The sequence below is a fragment of the Chiloscyllium plagiosum genome, chromosome 24 (genome assembly GCF_004010195.1).
Source record: "Chiloscyllium plagiosum isolate BGI_BamShark_2017 chromosome 24, ASM401019v2, whole genome shotgun sequence".
Taxonomy (NCBI): Eukaryota; Metazoa; Chordata; class Chondrichthyes; order Orectolobiformes; family Hemiscylliidae; genus Chiloscyllium; species Chiloscyllium plagiosum.
In genome coordinates, this window is record NC_057733.1 from 30976016 (window position 1) to 30993188 (window position 17173).

General features: G+C 38.3%; 1 protein-coding gene across 5 annotated transcripts in view; it reads left to right on the top strand.

Moving 5' to 3' along the window:
• The window catches only part of LOC122562129 (casein kinase I), a 65644-nt gene extending 49025 nt beyond the window's left edge, over positions 1-16619 (top strand). Inside the window, exons 8-11 of one of the 5 annotated variants that reach the window (XM_043714698.1) lie at positions 2925-3064; positions 10743-10805; positions 12628-12643; positions 14715-16619. In XM_043714698.1, the coding sequence (XP_043570633.1) occupies positions 2925-3064; positions 10743-10775 (173 nt within the window). In that variant the 3' untranslated portion in view covers positions 10776-10805; positions 12628-12643; positions 14715-16619. Of the gene's footprint in view, positions 1-2924; positions 3065-7385; positions 7444-10742; positions 10806-12627; positions 12644-14714 lie in introns of all 5 variants that reach the window. The other 4 variants (XM_043714695.1, XM_043714696.1, XM_043714697.1 and 1 more) reach the window with 4 other exon arrangements.
• Positions 16620-17173: the final 554 nt, after the last annotated feature.

Below are 17173 nucleotides of genomic sequence, written 5' to 3' on the forward strand. Positions count from 1 at the left end.
GTCTCTAAAGAAGGAGGCCATCTGGTGTGTTCTGTGGTGGAACTGGTCCTCCTGGGAGCAGATACAGAGGAGGCGGAGAAATTGGGAATACGGGATGGCATTTTTGCAGGAGGTAGGGTGGGAAGAGGTGTAATCCAGGTAGCTGTGGGAGTTGGTGGGTTTGTTTAAAAAAAAAAGTCAGTGTCAAGTCGATCGTCACTAATGGAGATGGAGAGTCCAGGAAGGGGAGGGAGATGTCTGAGATGGTCCAGGTGAATTTAAGGTCGGGGTGAAATGTGTTGGTGAAGTTGATGAATTGCTCAACCTCCTCATGGGAGCATGAGATGGCACCAATGCAGTCATCAATGTAGTGGAGGAAAAGTGGGGAGTGGTGCCGGTGTAACTACAGAAGATGGACTGTTGTACGTAACCAACAAAGAGACAGGCATAGCTGGGGCCCATTCCGGTGCCTAAGTCACACCCCCACCTGGCTTTTGAGCCCCATCAACCATTGTAAACACTTTCATTCTCTCAGTAGCTGGTAAAGTGACTTAAGCCATACCACAGGGCATCAAATGTTTTTAAAAAGGGGTTATGTTTCAGCATTGATTCCTTCCATTCTTATCTGCGTGGATTGCGAGACTTACCCGCATCAATGCAGCTGGGAAAGTTCCTGGCCTGAGCATTTGTCTGAAAGCTGCACAAAAGTAACATGAACCATGTCAACTCAGTGACTTAGAAAAGAATTATCCATTGCCAGAACGCTATTGCTTATACTGGAAGGTTTCTGGTTTTAGTTTACTCATACATGAGGAATAAGAGAATGATCAGGGAGAAGGTAGGGCCGATCAGGGATGGCGGAGGGAACTAGTGCGTGGGCCTGAGCAGATAGGGGAAGCCCTAAATGAGTTTTTTGCTTCAGTTTTCACCAAGGAAAGGGAACATGTTGTAAATGAAAACTTAGAGGAGCTAGGATACAGTCTTGACCAGATCAAGATTGATGAAGTTGATGTGCTAGAAATTTTGGGAAACATTAAGATTGATAAGGCGCCAGGGCCAGACCAGATTTATCCTAGGCTGCTCTGGGAAGCGAGAAAGGAGGTTGCTAAGCCACTGGCGAGGATATTTGCTACCTCGCTTTCCATAGGGGTCATGCTGGAGGATTGGAAGGAGGGAATGTTGTTGCTCTTTTCAAGAAGGATAATGGGGAAATCCCTGGCAATTACAGACCAGTCAGTCTTACGTCTGAGGGATAGGATTTATGACTACTTGGGAAAGCATAGTCTGATTAAAGGCAGCCAGCATGGCTTTGTGAGGGGCCGGTCATGCCTCGCAAATCTTATTGAGTTCTTTGAGGAGGTGTCAAGACAGGTTTACGAAGGTCGAGCAGTGAATGTGGTGTATATGGACTTCAGCAAGACATTTGATAGGGTTCCCCATGGTAGGCTCATTAATAAAGTCAGGAAGTATGGGATACAGGGAGATTTAGCTATCTGGATTCAGAATTGGCTGGCTGACAGAAGGCAGAGAGTGAAATGGAAAGTATTCTACCTGGAGGTCAGTGTTGAGTGGGGTCCCACTGGGCTCTGTTCTTGGGCCTCTGCTCTTTGTAGTTTTTATAAATGACTTGGATGAGGAGGTTGAGGGGTGGGTTAATAAACTTGCAGATGACACAAGGATTGGAGGTGTCGTCGATAGTATAGAGGGCTACTGCAGGCTGCAGCGCGACATAGATAGGATGATGAGCTGGGCTGAGAAATAGCAGATGGAGTTCAACCTGGATAAATGCAAAGTGATGCATTTTAGAAGGTTGAACTTGAAAGCTGAATATAGGATTAAAGACAGGATTCTTGGCAGTGTGGAGGAACAGAGGGATCTGGGTACATAGATCCCTCAAAGTTGCCACTCAAGTGGATAGGGTTGTTAAGAAAGCATATGGTGTTTTGGCTTTCATTAACGGGGGAATTGAGTTTAAGAACCGCGAGGTTTTACTGCAGCTCTACAAGTACCTGGTGAGACCACACTTTGAATATTGTGTCCAGTTCTGGTCGCCCTACTATAGGAAATATACAGAGGCTTTGGAGAGGGTGCAAAGAAGGTTTACCAGGATGCTGACTGGACTGGAGGACTTGCCTTATGAAGAAAGGTTGAATAAGCTTGGACTTGCCTCTGTGGAGAGGAGGAGGAAGAGAGGAGACCTGATCGAGGTGTACAAAATAATGAGTGGCATAGATAGTCAATAGCCAGAGACTTTTCCCCAGGGAAGGATTGACTGGTACGAGGAGTCATAGTTTGAAGATATCAGGAGGAAGGTATAAAGGAGACGTCCGAGGTAGGTTCTTTACGCAGAGAGGTGTGAATGCATGGAATGCGTTGCCAGCTGTGGTGGTTGAAATAGTCATTGCGGACATTTAAGCGACTGCTGGACATGCACATGGATAAAGGGTGCGTAGATTAAGTTACTATATTTTACATTAGGATTAAATCTCGGCACAACATTGTGGGCCAAAGTGCATGTTCTGTGCTGTACTTTTCTATGTTCTATTTTCATCGCCATTTCTAACGTAGGGCCAAGGAACAAAGGCACGCAATTAAGAGGTAACCATGCTAAAACTTTGAATATCTTCATGGTAGCAATGTAAAGGTTTAACATGTTTCTCTTGTGAAAAGCACGGGTACATAAGAGAGTTTCAGAAAGGCATTGAATGTAGTTTAGTCCACATCTGGACAGTAGGGCTGCAATTTAGTTTTTAAATGATAGTTTTCTGTTTCCATGTAAACAGCCCTGCTTATCATAAATACTTCTGTTGAGTAAACTTACCTTTAAGTGTCAATGCTCTTTTAATCCACCACTAAATAAATAAATATTCAGTTCACTCAATTGATTTTCTTTCCATTATTGTGAAATGGGACGGGTTATCTAACTTGAACCTTTTATTCTTCAGCTAACACATCTCCACGCCCTGTCTCTGGTATGGAACGGGAGCGAAAAGTGAGCATGAGGTTACATCGTGGCGCTCCTGTTAATGTTTCGTCAACAGATTTAACCGGACGTCAAGACACATCACGAATGTCAACATCACAGGTAAGATTAGTACAAACCACTAAACTGTGCTATTACTAAATTTGATAGAAGATAAAAATTTGCCATTACGAAAGTTTTCTAAACAAAGTTTTTGACATTTCATGCAGCGAAATAAAAGCTAGAGACAAGGGTCTGGTGTCAATAAATGTGCCCATGGATCTTTTACTTTGTCATTTAAAAGTCCAATGATTCACTATGTCATTGAATCCCTAGAATGTGTGAAAAGGCCATTTTAATCTGCATCAACCCTATGAAGAGCATCCCACCCTGTCTCCATGACCCCAGCATTTACTGTGGCTAATCCGCTGAGCCTGCACATTCCTGGACACTATGGGGTAATTCTTTAGCATGGCCAATCCACCTAACCTGCACATCTTTGCACTGTGGGAAGAAACCCATGTATGCACTGGGAGAATGGACAAACTGCTGGAATTGTACCCTGTACAATTGTACCCAATCCCTGTGAAGCAGCAGTGCTAATCACTGAACCATCATACTGCCCGTCATTTTAGGGAAAGAAACCTGCTGTTACTGGGTCCGATTGACCCTTGGTAGCAGTTCCACAGCTACACCATTTACTCTTAACTACCCTTGGAAATAGCTTGGAGAGTCTTTAGTTGTACAGCAGGACCGAAACTGCAGGTTACTGGCCTTAGTTGGTAGGCTGCTTGAAATTTTGGTGTTGTGAGCTCTGAGGCAGCAATGGCTAATGTGAATGCTAGCAGTTATGTGACCTCTCTAAGACATGCGCTATCGAGGATCTCTCCTGCCACCCCACTGTTATCAGTCTGGGGCAACAGTAGGGTTCTGAAAAGGCAAGTAACATGGGCAAAAACAGAAATCTTGGGCTCTAGTGCAGCTTCTGGCCAAACCCCCTTGCTCCTGACCCAAACACAAATGGCCCTGGTAGTTAGGCCCTGATGTGTTGCACCAACACCCCTATCCCAGACTCTGGCAGCTAAGGATCAGTAATAAATTGCAACCTTACAGAGGTTGCCTGAATCGTGTTGTTTCATTGAAATAAAGGCTTTCTGTTGCCATTATCAAGTTGACATTCTTGTGGGTAAGCTCTGTGTTGATCAGGCTATCACAGTTACATCAATACCCACCAACTCAAGTTTCAAATTATTTGGAGGCAAGAGTATCTTCCAGTACAGTCCTTTGGATAGTGACAAGGTGGAGAAACTGGCAGAAATTAGTCATAGATCAACAGAAAAGAATTGTTGAAGCTCTAACCTGATAATTTAGGTACACTATTGGATCCCTGTTATGTCTGTGTTTTTATACTTGGTAATCATCAGTCATTGGCAATATTTTATAAATAATGTTTTAAGGATAATTCAACATCATCCATGCTAGACTAAAATCATGTAAAACCATCACATTTATTGAGTGTTTACATTGGAAATTGTTTGTTAGGAATGGCAAAAGCTATATAGCTAGTTCCAAAAAGGGTCACGTTTTTCAATGTTAATGGTAACTATTTGATTCTATCCAAATTTTGAAAATAAATCCAATCAAAAGTTTGGCATTTTCTTTTTGAAATAATAATTGAAATCAGGCCAAGAATGTTATAATACAATGGAATAATCTGTGGTGTGTTCAAACTCATTGCTCATAAATGCATATTGTTTTGTTTTTAAAAGCTTACTGTATGGTCAGAAAATATCTTCATAGTGTACAATGGAAACCGTATCTTCATTATTTAGATGCCAGCTTGACTGTCAATGTTAGATCAATATTTACATCATTCATGTCCTAAAATCAGTTTTATTGTCTACTATCTTTAATTATTCTTCTGACCATCGTGTTTATGGATAACTTAAGACAAGTTAATAATATTTTAAATGTCAAACTTAAAAGAAGCAGCAATTAGTTGTAAGTTGTGTGTAACAGCATTCTAGTTGCTCATTTTATCTTGTGTGGGAGTTTTTAAACCTTAAATGATTAAATACTGGAAGTAAGTTTGCTCGCTGAGCTGGAAGGTTATTTTTAGATGTTTTGTCACCATACTAGATAACATCATCAGTGAACCTCTGGTGAGGCGCTGGTGGTATTTGAATTTGGGTTTCTTTGGGTGGCTGATGTCATTTTCGGTTCTTTTTCTCAGAGGATGTAGATGGGGTCCAAATCGATGTGTTTGTTTGTTGGTAGAGTTTCGGTTGGGATGCCGTGCTTCAAGGACTTTGGGTCCACTATGTGGATGACACCTTTGTCATCACCAAACAAAACAAATTAAAGGAAACCTACATAACCATCGTTAATATCCTCACTGGCATAAGATTCACAAAAGAGGAGAACAACAACAAACTGCCATTCCGAGATGTCAGAGTAGCGTGATCACTCCGTGAGGAACTTCAAACCAGCATCTACAGGAAAACAACACACGCGGACCAAAAACTTCACTACAGAAGCAATCATCCCAACACCCACCAACGAAGCCACCACACACTGCAGCACCGAGGAACTATGAAGAGCGGAAGGGAAATACCTATACAGCGTATTCAAGAAGAATGGGTACCAAATAAACAGTCAGTCAATTCCTCAGCAACAAATCCAAACAAGCAGGCAAAACGCATCCAGAAACCCGGGCCACTTTACATCAAAGACATCTCTGAAATGACTTCCTGACTGCTCAGAATTCTTGGCAACATGGTAGCCCACAAACCTACCAACACACTAAACAGTGGCTAATGAATTTAAAAGACCCTGTACAAACAACAAGCAAAACAAATGTCATTTACAAAATGCCTCACAAGTACTGTAGTAAACAATACATAGGACAAACAGCCACCAGGATGTATGAACATCAACTAGCCACAAAAAGATATGCCGCACTATCACTAGTATCCTTACATACAGACGAAGAAGGATGCCACTTTGACCGAGACAACACATCCATCCTAGGACAAGCTAAACAGAGACACACACGAGAATTCCTTGAAGCATAGCATTCCAGCCCAAACTCTCTCTCTCTAAACACGTCAATTTGGACCCCATCTACCACCCTCTGAGAAAAAGAGCCAGAAATGACATCACCACCCAAAGAAACCTAAACACATAAATAGAAAGCAGGATATACCACCAGTGCTTTGCCAGAGACTCACTGATGATGTTACCTAGTATAGTGACGAAATGTCTGAAAACAAACCTTGCAGCTCCGTGAGCAAGCTTACATCCAGAACCTCAACTGAGCTACAAATATTATCAAAAATTATATGATGAAATATATACATATCTTTTAAATTGTGGACCTATAGTTTTTCTGAGTCCAACATTTGAACAGTCATTATCGTTGCATCATGAACTGGCAATAATAATAATTTTGATATCGTAGGATGACTAGAGCTATAAAAAATGTGGTGAATGCCTAATTTGAGTTTTTATTTCCCATTTTTGCATCAGATCCATATTAATATATATAATATGTCACTTACATAGTAGCACTTGGGAGTTTTCAAAATGTTTGAATAAGTCCCTGCATTCAATACATCTTTCTTATTTCTTAGCCATTCCGTGTGTTCTCGAAGTACATGATCTATCAACAGCATAGATTTAAAAACTGATAGCCTTTAGCAGGCAAAATTAGTACAGCACGTAGAGGCAAAGATGTGTTTTGGTGAACCATTGACATAAATTTCAGCACAAAGCTGTAATTGCTTATAGCTTAATAAGGAAGTGGTAGGTTGATGGTTGTACTTGCAGCTTAGTGGTAATAGAGTTGGCTTATTTGTGCAGAAAGTTTCTTAAATCATTCTTTCAGTTCCTTTTCTTCCAGTACACCCTGTATGACCTAGGAAGTGGTTAAGCGTACATGTCAAGGATGAGGAATGACTGTCTCAACCTGTCAAATGTGAACCTTGTGTCAAATCTTTTATTCCTTCAAAGCCCACAATAAAAATTCCAAGTGGTAGCTGGTATTGAGTTTTTTTTTGGTTTTATGGAACAAGAGAAAGAATGGAAACTTGGGCTGCAATTGGATTCGGTAATATTCTTTTGTACAAGAATATCAGAAAGTTTTATATATTGTTAGACTGAATTGCATAATTTCCCTTGACGTAAGAGTATGCTTTGTTTTAAAGTTACTGGAAAGTTATTGCAAGAGACCGTTTAAAATAATTTGTTCCTTTGATGCCTTTGGCAGAGTGCAGTGTATTAGTGTTCCAAAGCTTTCCCAAGAATGAAGAAACCATACAGATAGTAGGAGTTTTATCACCAATTGCCCATCTCCCACAGCCCCACACAAAAAAATTCAGAGGCGGCTTGTTTTTGCAAGTTTGAGCAGAATAGAAATTGTGTATCATCTGGTTTTCCTTTACAGATATTTCTCGATGAATTACGGTGGAGGTTGTGAGGATGCATTCCTGGTAATTGTAAAAGTGAGATTAAAGTCCACTGGCTCCAAAAATTAATTTAATTAAAATAATCCACACCTACTCCCACAACATTAATAATGTGATGTATGTCACACCTTTTCTGATAATTTGAATTTTCAGATAATTACTTATTTTGAATCCAGATAATACTGTATATATTGGAGAAGACTTGTTTATTAGAACAAACTCAGCAAAGATTAAAGTGTGAACATTAATGCAAAGAATCCCAACAAGATTTGTATTTGGAAATAACATTTATTTTATGCTATGCTCTTCTGTGCAGAACACTATATTCTAGATTTCCCCCCCTCCTAGGTGCGGATCACTGTTGTGAAGGAGTGGCCACCTCTTAAAATAGAAAAGTATGAAATAAGAGCAATCATTGACCTTTCGGCCTATCAAGCCTGCTCTACCATTCAGTAAGATCTTGGTTGATTGGATTACTCCACCTCCAATAAGCTTTCACCCCCTTGATTATCATGAACTTATAATCAACTGAAAAATATTCATATACTCTATACCTGCCATTTTTTGAGGACGAGAGTTCCAAAGACACTCAGTCTTTTGAGAGTAAATTTCTCCCCAGTTAATGTACTCAAGAACCCTCTAAAATACCCAAGACCTTTCAGTGTCTGGATTATTTTGATGAAAATAGAAAACTTGTATTGCAGCAATTTTACATCTGCTTCAGATGGGCTGATTTGGCTTGTGGTGTAACTGTAACGTGCTCTCTGTTTGTAGACTGGTGATCTGTGCTTCAGTAACAATCGCGTTTGCTTGCAGCATTCACAATATGCAGTACTGAAACGGGTTTTGCAAATGTATGTAAAGATGGCACGTGATTTTTTTTAAAAAAAGTATACTGTGTAGTTGCAGAAGGTATTAACTCGGGACAGTGGCCTATCTTGTCAGCTTAGGGTAAAATAAGATTAATTTGTTTGCCAAATCAATTTGGTGTTATTTGTTCTCTGCATTTTACAAAGCATTTTTCAGGCTTATTTAAAATGTCAAATAGAAATGACCATTTTTATAGATCAGTTTTGACTGTCTCCTACTCCGAACAATTTGAATTTCACTATCATGCTTTTCAGCATGTCTTGCTCTTCAGCATGTCTTGCTCATGTATTAAGCTCTGACATAGTTGAAAACTATTCATTATGATCTTCTGGCAGAACTTAAATCATTCATTTATCGAATAATATCATTGCCAGGGAAATGTTCTTATAAATATATTCATTAATAAAATCATGGTACCTGTATGACTCAACACTTTTTATTTCCATGTAAAATTGAAGACACAACCTTTAGAATGTAGTTCCTCCATTTCTAATTACAATTTATTTATTATTAATCAAATTGAGATGTTATGATGAAACTACATTATTATGTCAGAAACTTCATTGTTAGATTTTGTGTCCAGACTATTTGTACTCTTTTTATAAAATCTTCACTGTTCAGCTCCACATGAAACTGAAGTTTCAGTCAAATAAAATTGAAATCGTTTGCAGATATTATTTAGTTGTGATTATCTATTCTGCATTTTAGAAGTTTTCTGACTCTTAAAGCTTCCTTTCCATTTATTTTCTTCTCATCAATGTAAAAAATTTAAAGCATTGAGTTGATGCTGAATTTTATTAACCACCTATTCTAGGTGTCTGAACCCCTGCAAGTCCTGTAGTGTACCACATCAAGTTGCTTTCAATTAGCACTTTTTATGTAGTAAAAGATTCAAGGCGCTTGATAGCAAGAAACAGAAAGAGTTGATACCAAACCAAAGGACATTAACACAGGTGTCAAGGGTTTGGTCAGAAAGGTTGGTTTTTAAGACTGTCTTTACGTAAAACAGAATTGGTAGGATTTGAGGGAAATTCCGAGCTTGGGGCCCACCCAAATGAAACCAAAGAAACACAGTACATGGACAGGATGTTAGAGAAAGAGGTGAGGCCAGGGAGGGGTTTGAACACCTGGATGGGAATTTCAAGTTTGAACGAGTGGTGGACTAGGAACTAATTTAGCGAGCGCAAGGGATGATGGGTGAACATGACAGTACTAGTTTGAATACAGACAGCAGAAGTTTGGGCACGGTTTTGGAGCAATGACATTGGGAGACTGGTCGTGCAGGCTGCAAAACAGTCAAATCTTGAAGTAATAGCAGTATGGATGACACTTGCAGAGGTAGATTAGCTAAGGTGGAAAATCAGTGTTAGGAATATGAAATTCAGCTTAGTTTGTGATATCGCTGTTCCATTTGATACTATCTAGAATGGGGCAGAGTCAATAGCTAAAGTACAAAATTTGTATCGGGGTTGTAGGCAATATCTTTTGTCTTTGTGTTTAATTGGAGGAAATTTTTTCTCATCTGGTATTGGATGATGGACAAACTAGTTGACAATACGTGGAGGTTTCAAAAGAGATGGCATTGTGGTAGGGCTGGCTGGTGTCAGTGTACATGTGGAATCTGATGTGATTTGAACAATGCCGCCAAGAGAAATGCATGTAGATGAATAAAAAGGAGGAAGGCAGTTATAACTTCAGTTTTTTTATGGTTATGGTTTGAGTATCAGAGCCATCTGATCTTAACTTTGCCAACCTCCTGCCTATATTGTCAGATGCAGAGGTCATTTTTCATCGTCATTTCAGTTTGTGGAGAATAAAAGGTTCTTGGCTAGTTCTGAGCACTGTAAGAAATTAATGTAGTCTTAATGCAGTGTTTGTTCAGGATGCTGTGATAATGTTTATTAACAGCTGATAAAGTCATTTGAGAGAAGATGTATAGAATCATGCTTAAGAATGTAATGGAATCTGACATTTAACTTTCCTATGCATAATAGGAACGTGTACAGCTTTTGAATATTACATGATAAGGTTTAGGAAAGAAAGAGGTGATCAGATAAGATGCTCCAGAAGTGACTTTTATATTCAGTATATTAAAACATTTGAGTTCTGAAATTTTAACCCTGTGCTCCCAACTAGAATGTTCACGCTGCTAACACTTGAGTTCATTGTTCATAAGAGTCCTGAGCTAGCAAATTGTTTCAGTCCTCCATAGATGACAGTTTGCACTTGCAACTTGAATACTGTTGTCCAAGTTCTTGCTGATCTATTGGTTCATTGAAGTGCAGTGGTAGAACCCGTTAACCCAATTAATTTTATTTGGTTTGCAATTTCAAACTTGCTATTATGTCCAACTTGCTAATTTAGCTGTATCGATCATTACTGGAGTTTTACACCGCACTGTTAAGAATGGTTTTTGCGTGGGTAGTGGCACAGTTTACAAATGGCTATCTTTTCCCCCACCTCAGAATAGCCTCCCTTTCGAGCATCATGGCATGTAGCTGGTCCAAATGCACTGAAGGCAGCACTGGGTGAGTTTACCTCAGTCTCATCTCACTAAAGTAGAAGAGACCGAGGTGGAATACTTTGAAGCACATTTTGTAGGGATCAGTCAGTACTGCAAGGTGCCACAAAATTTCCATTATTAATCTCACTCCCCGTGCAAGATCCTTCTCATTCTTTTCATTTAAGGTAGATATTGATGTCTCAACCTTTGTACAGTTTGATTGTAAAGAACATTAGCACTTTGTCCACATTCAGCTTGTCTATAGCATTTCATCCTGTATAGTTTGTATCCTTACAAATTTCTGTTTCCCATATGTGACAAAGGACAAGCGCCTGATGATACTGGAGTCATCAGCTCCTTTTGTAGTGCATTGTATGTCAAATATTGGCTGCAAATTTACAACAGCTTCAAGAATATAACCATTCAAAGCCAGTTGCCTTTGCAATTGTCAGATATTGATGAACTTCAACAAGTCGTCCATTTCGCATTACTGACCCAAAATTTAAAGCAGAACATGCCACACTTTCTAAGACAAGTGCAAGAGAGGCCAATCAAACCTGACACTGATTTGTAATGTATTCTCAATTACATATGGATGAAATGTGACCTATTATTGAAGCCAATAAGACTTTAGTTTATTCACCTGTAATAATGTGAATACAGTATTAGATGACGCTAATGGGAATACAGGCTGAGAAATCAGTATAAATGTTTGAATATTCAGGTTATCCTGCATATGTAAAATGTTGGAGTTTAGGGGAAAGGGCAAGACTCTGCTCCATCTTTTACATTACAGGTCTGTGTTTAAGGGGAGAAATAAAAAGCCCGATGCATGGATATTGAAAGGTAGTTCAACGTTTCCATGCTAACAATGGAGAAGATCAGGTGTATCTTTGTTCTTGTATTGCCTGGTGCTTTTCTCAAATCACTTGCTGCAACTTGTTATCCTGCTTGTAATTTCTGCACCCCACATGAGACTGCATTCTGGCTGCTATATTTCCTTGAAACCTTAATTTGCATTTTTCAGTTTGAGTTAGTGTAGACTATGTCTGCAGTTACACTTGACATTTGTAGATTTTGGCCTGGTTTCCGTTTAATCTGTTTATGAACACTTTGATGCACGGTCTTCTGCTTCAAATACTATTGCTGCCTTGTTTGGCACTACACTTTCTGCATGGGGGTGGTGGGTAGTACTGCAGTGTTATAACTTCTTTCCTTCAAATAGGAAATTAGAAGGAGATATGTTATGTTATTTAAACTGTGATTCCCATACCACAATTTGAATTACGCTGGTTCAGAAAGTGAATAGATCCTTTAATATATTCTTTGCATGCTATTCTGATAGATCGTAGTTTATTGTCTAAAGACAGTAAACAAATTGAAGATTAAAGGATGTTAGCAGCTGGTACAGTTTGGCTTGAAACAACATGCAAAGAAGCATTTGTGTTTGGATTGTTAATTTTTATCCAGGTTCACATATCAAGATTTTATCTCTGAATTTGCTCAAGGAGGTGTACAACAGAAAATGCTTTTCCCTTTCAACTGAGTGTTTAGCTCAGTCAGCACTGCTCCCTATCACTTTAAATAATAACGCCACGATTATGATACTAACTGTGTATTAGGAGTGTCTGTATTGTATGTCAGTTCAGATGTAAGTTGCCAATTTGCTTGAGTCTGCAAAGTAGACTTGAGTCCAAGTTTGGGGTTAGGACTGTAAATATCAAATACAGCAGTGAAATAGAGGCTACCCTCTAGATTCCATACCTGCTTTTAGTGAATAAAACCAAAAAGATTATATTGCAGTTTGGTGCCACCGAATAAACAATATTTTGATTACCGTTTTACAGGATAAAGAGAAATGAAGTAAGTTCAAACTTAATATTTCTACAACTTTGCATGTTGACACAAAATGGCAAGATGTGTGGCTGTGCAAATACCTTACAGCATTTTCATTGAGATGTTTGGAACTTTCAGCTAATCTTTACATTATGGTTGCCACAAATTAATGCCAGAGAAACTAGTAAATGCTGCTCAAAAAACTAAAAATTATTTTCATCTGAGGTAAATACTGTACATCAGCATTTAAATATTTGCTGTACTTCAAGACTGAAAGATATTTCAACAGAAGCATGTTAATGGTTTTACTCTGGTTGTTAGATCATGGCTTTCCAAAGTGGAGGTCAGGAACCCACAGGATTGTGACCTGAAAGTTTGGGGTTGAGAGCTCCAAGATAGCATTGAGTGCTAAGGACCTCTGTTCCTTTTCACCTGCTCTCTCAGACCTTCCTAAACATCACCTTCTCTCATAGGTTATCCTGTCTTCTGGTTCTCACCAACATCTCTTGATAATATTCAAATTTTGGGATGGAGTCACAATGGGAGAGAAATTTCGGACATACTGTATTGGGTATATACCTGTAACACCTAATCCGGAAGTGTTATAAATAATTAAAGTTGAGAGTAAATTGTGTCTTCAATAACATGAATAAATTCAACCAGTAGCCAATAAATCTTATAAAAATTGTATTTACACCTTTGGAGAATAGTTTTGATACTGTATTTAAAGGTTTTGTGTTGCCAATGCCAATATTTTCTTAGGTGACATTTAATAACTGTAACCTCTAGCCATTTTAAGTTTGAAAAAAAAATTATTTGCAATTTTAAAATATAATATTTAGATTGAAATTTCAAAATCAATTTGGAGTGGGAAGTTCAGTTAAATTTGTACTGCTCTAGATCCAGCATCTGAGTATACTTTGGTCTTCTCTGCTGTGACCAGCTTCATTGGTTCTTATTCTCCTGATGCAGATATATAGTGTGTGTAGTGGAGTTACTGAAATCCATTTTGGTGCAATAACCTCATATTTTAGAAAGCTTCCTTTTAGAAAAAGAGAGAATTTAGAATTTAGTATTTTCTCTTCACAGTGTTCCCTTGAGCTTTAGCTGTCAGGAAATTAACTTCTCTGAAACCAAGGTGCAGCTGCTTTGTTAATAATCCTTGAGGACATTACTTGTGTCCTTTAACCCTTCTGTGTTAGGTAAACTGTTCAGTTTTGCAAAGTAAATTCTAGCAAAGGAATCCATCCTGTTTACATTGTTTGTTATTCACAAAACTAATAAGATAGTTAGTGATATCTCCTGGTAAATGTAAGTTTATTGGCACATGTAGCTCTTGTTAAAACTTTCAGAAGTTTCTAGGGTTATCAATGTGCATTTTAACTTGAGAGTACTATTGATCCTGGAGATTGAGATGATTTCTACAGTTCAGCATATCAAATATTTGCAAACCAGGTATGCAGTGAAAAACACATTTCACTTCCACTACCAGTGGCATGACTTGACCCCTGTTTTAATAACACCTTCCAGCATACAATTTTGATGAGAGTATTTCCATTGTTTTTGTTCCAACACCTTTGTGGTTTCTGAATTTGTATGTTTTTGAAAAATCATTCATTAAGTCACTGTTAATGATGTTCCTCGGACATGCAAGTTTCAGAAAACAATTCTTTGTTTTGACTGTTGCCCATTAAGAATTGAGTTAAGATGCCTCTGTTTAATTTATAAACCATGTAGCAGGTAGGAAGAAAATGATCACCCACCAGGGTCAGGATTCTCACACATTTCAGAGTTTGAAAGTTTGAGCATCTTACCCAAAGTTGTACCCAATGTCAAGTTTTCTTAATTGATTTTTAAATGCATTTTTAAAAATGTAATATCCTCTGGTTTTATTTGTTTATGCCATCTAATTGATAGAAAGTGTTATGCTGTTAGCTTTTTGCTTTGTATCTCACTTTATCCAGCTTTCTTGTGTAGGCATTTGTATTCTGCATTTCCCTAACAATGTATGTCAGTGGTTGAACTTTGAAACTGAGAGGCTTCATGGTGCTGATACCAGTAAGGCACTAATTTATTTCTTGTTTGCTTCTTTGGACAGATCCCAGCCCGGGTGACTTCCAGCGGCATCCATTCCACTGTTCCTCGATGAAAATGACTCACCATGGAGGGTGGACAATGCATGGCTGATGTCCCATTCTAACCTTGAAACTTGTGACCCCCCCCTCCCCCCACCCCCACAAAGTAAACCAACAAAATGAAGCTCTCGATGCCTTTAACTTAAATGCAGAAGGAAAACTTTTTTAAAAATGTTTTCTTTAAGAACACCTTCGCAAGGAGATCTTTTGCCTGACTGCAGTGTAAAATACAAGTTAAAAGATTGTGCCAGCTATTTCAGTAGCAAGGGCTCTAAAGACGGTTTACAGAATTGACCGCATATAGAATAGATATCGCCATCCCTTCTCCTTCCATGATTGGCATTATGTAGCCTTTTATTACTCTACTGTACAACTGTAGACCTTTACTTGGTTTAAATATTTTGTAACAGCCTGCTAAAATTGAAAGCAGAATCTATGTAGATAAGTAGAATGTTGTCCTGCTTTTATGTATGTGATGCTCTTATCGGTTTGAGAATTGAAATGGAGATTGATTGACTTGAAATTCCCTAGCAATAGGGTTGGAAATGTGTGTTTGTGAATTTAAAAGCAGCTGATTTTATTTAAAGCTTTCTCCAGTCTTTTGTATTAAACTTGAGTTTAAAAATGTTTCCTTCTTTGGTAGCACACTGTACCAATTAATGTTTTTGAATTATTATTTAGGTTGTTTGTGCACTTTTAACTTCCACATTTTATTTTTTTATCCTAATAAAAACTGAACACTGGTGCCAGTAGCCGTTTTCTATCTTGTGGCAGAGGCTGCCAACATACCAGGCAGAAGCAATGACGAGTAACATGGCAGTGCCAAAGTCCAACAGAAAATGTGACCATAAAAATCAAAATGTGGAAGAATAAAGTAAAAATTAATGGTAAAGCTGTGTTTTGGTGACAGTTATTTTTAAAACTACCGTGTCTGAATAGTGTTAGGACCAAGTTTGCTCTTGGGATTCCCCAACCTAAGGAGTTATAGCATCTCCATTAATCACTTAGGAGTAGAAAAGGCTTTTTAAACAAAAAGCTCTGAAGGACTTGTACAGTAAAAATGTGAATTCTGCCATTAGCCTGGAGCGGCTAATGAATATATACATTCCAATGCGCATGCTTCAAGATATACTTTATTTTAAAATGTTTAAATGTGGTATTATTGAATCCAGATTGGAGGTTTTTATTGAAAGCTGACTGGAATTCAGCCAAAAATCATAACTTGGTTGCCATGTACAGCTTCCAGGTAGCACACTTGAGGGAATGGAAGAAGTCGGACTTGTATATGTTTCATCAGATGCTCAGCTCATCTGTTTTTATGAATCACCCACACTTGCATTTCTCATCAGTTTCTTGGGAGGTAACATGAAAGGGCTGCTGGCTAAATGTCAGAAATGCCTTACTATTGATGCATGCGCACTGACATGTTGAACAGGAACACAGCTACACCTGGCATTACTGTATTAAGGCTCTTTCCTTCATTTCAGTAGCTATGTGAGATTAATTTTGTAAATGTTTGTGGTTAAATTATTTTTTCCCATAAGATTTGTCAGAGCAAACTTGAAGATAAATGTTTCCTTCTCACAGCCAATACATCAAACTGGTGGTGCCTCCAAGATACCAGGCTCTTCCAATTTTTATTTCAAGTAAATGAACCACAGTGACCTTGGATGGCTGATTTTCCCCTCTTGTAGAATGTCTGTGTATATCCTGTGTAATGGTAACAGAATACTGGTAACCTATTTGTATTGCAGCTGTATTTGTGTACTTTAAAAATGTAAATAAATTCATAATGACTTGTATTGGGTTCTTTTTTGCTGTAAAATTCCAAGTTGGGGCATCTTGTAATTAAAGCATTGAATATTTGATAATTTATTTACTTCATTTAAATAATCAGTAGCAAGAAACTGTGGAATGCTTTACCACAAGTGTCAGTCAATGCATATGCCATTATTTGAAAGTAAATTGTGGGACACAGGTTGAGTGAAATTGAGACCAAAGCAAGATTTCTTGAAATCATAACACAAAATGCTGCAGACAAAAGTAAACATTGACAAATCAATATGACTTTTTCAGAAGTCAAAGTTCTGAATCAGGTTGTTGGAGTCTAATTGAAGTCTCAATGCTCTGTTTTTCTGTTCACAGATGCTGTTGGCCTGCTGAGTTTTCCAGAGCTCTGTGTTTTCATTACAGATCTCAAGTACTTGCAGTACTTTGTTTTTATGATCTTATTGCATGTGGAATAGATTCACTGGACCAAATGGCCTACTCTTGTTTTGATATCTTATGAGCTAATGTCTTAATCTTCATCTGTTCATCTTTATCAGTTTAGAGTTGTCAGCTGTTTATTCCATTGAAGTTAGAAGCAAATAGAATGTGTTATCTTAACTCACCTGCAATTAAAGCACCAAGTCTTTTTTGC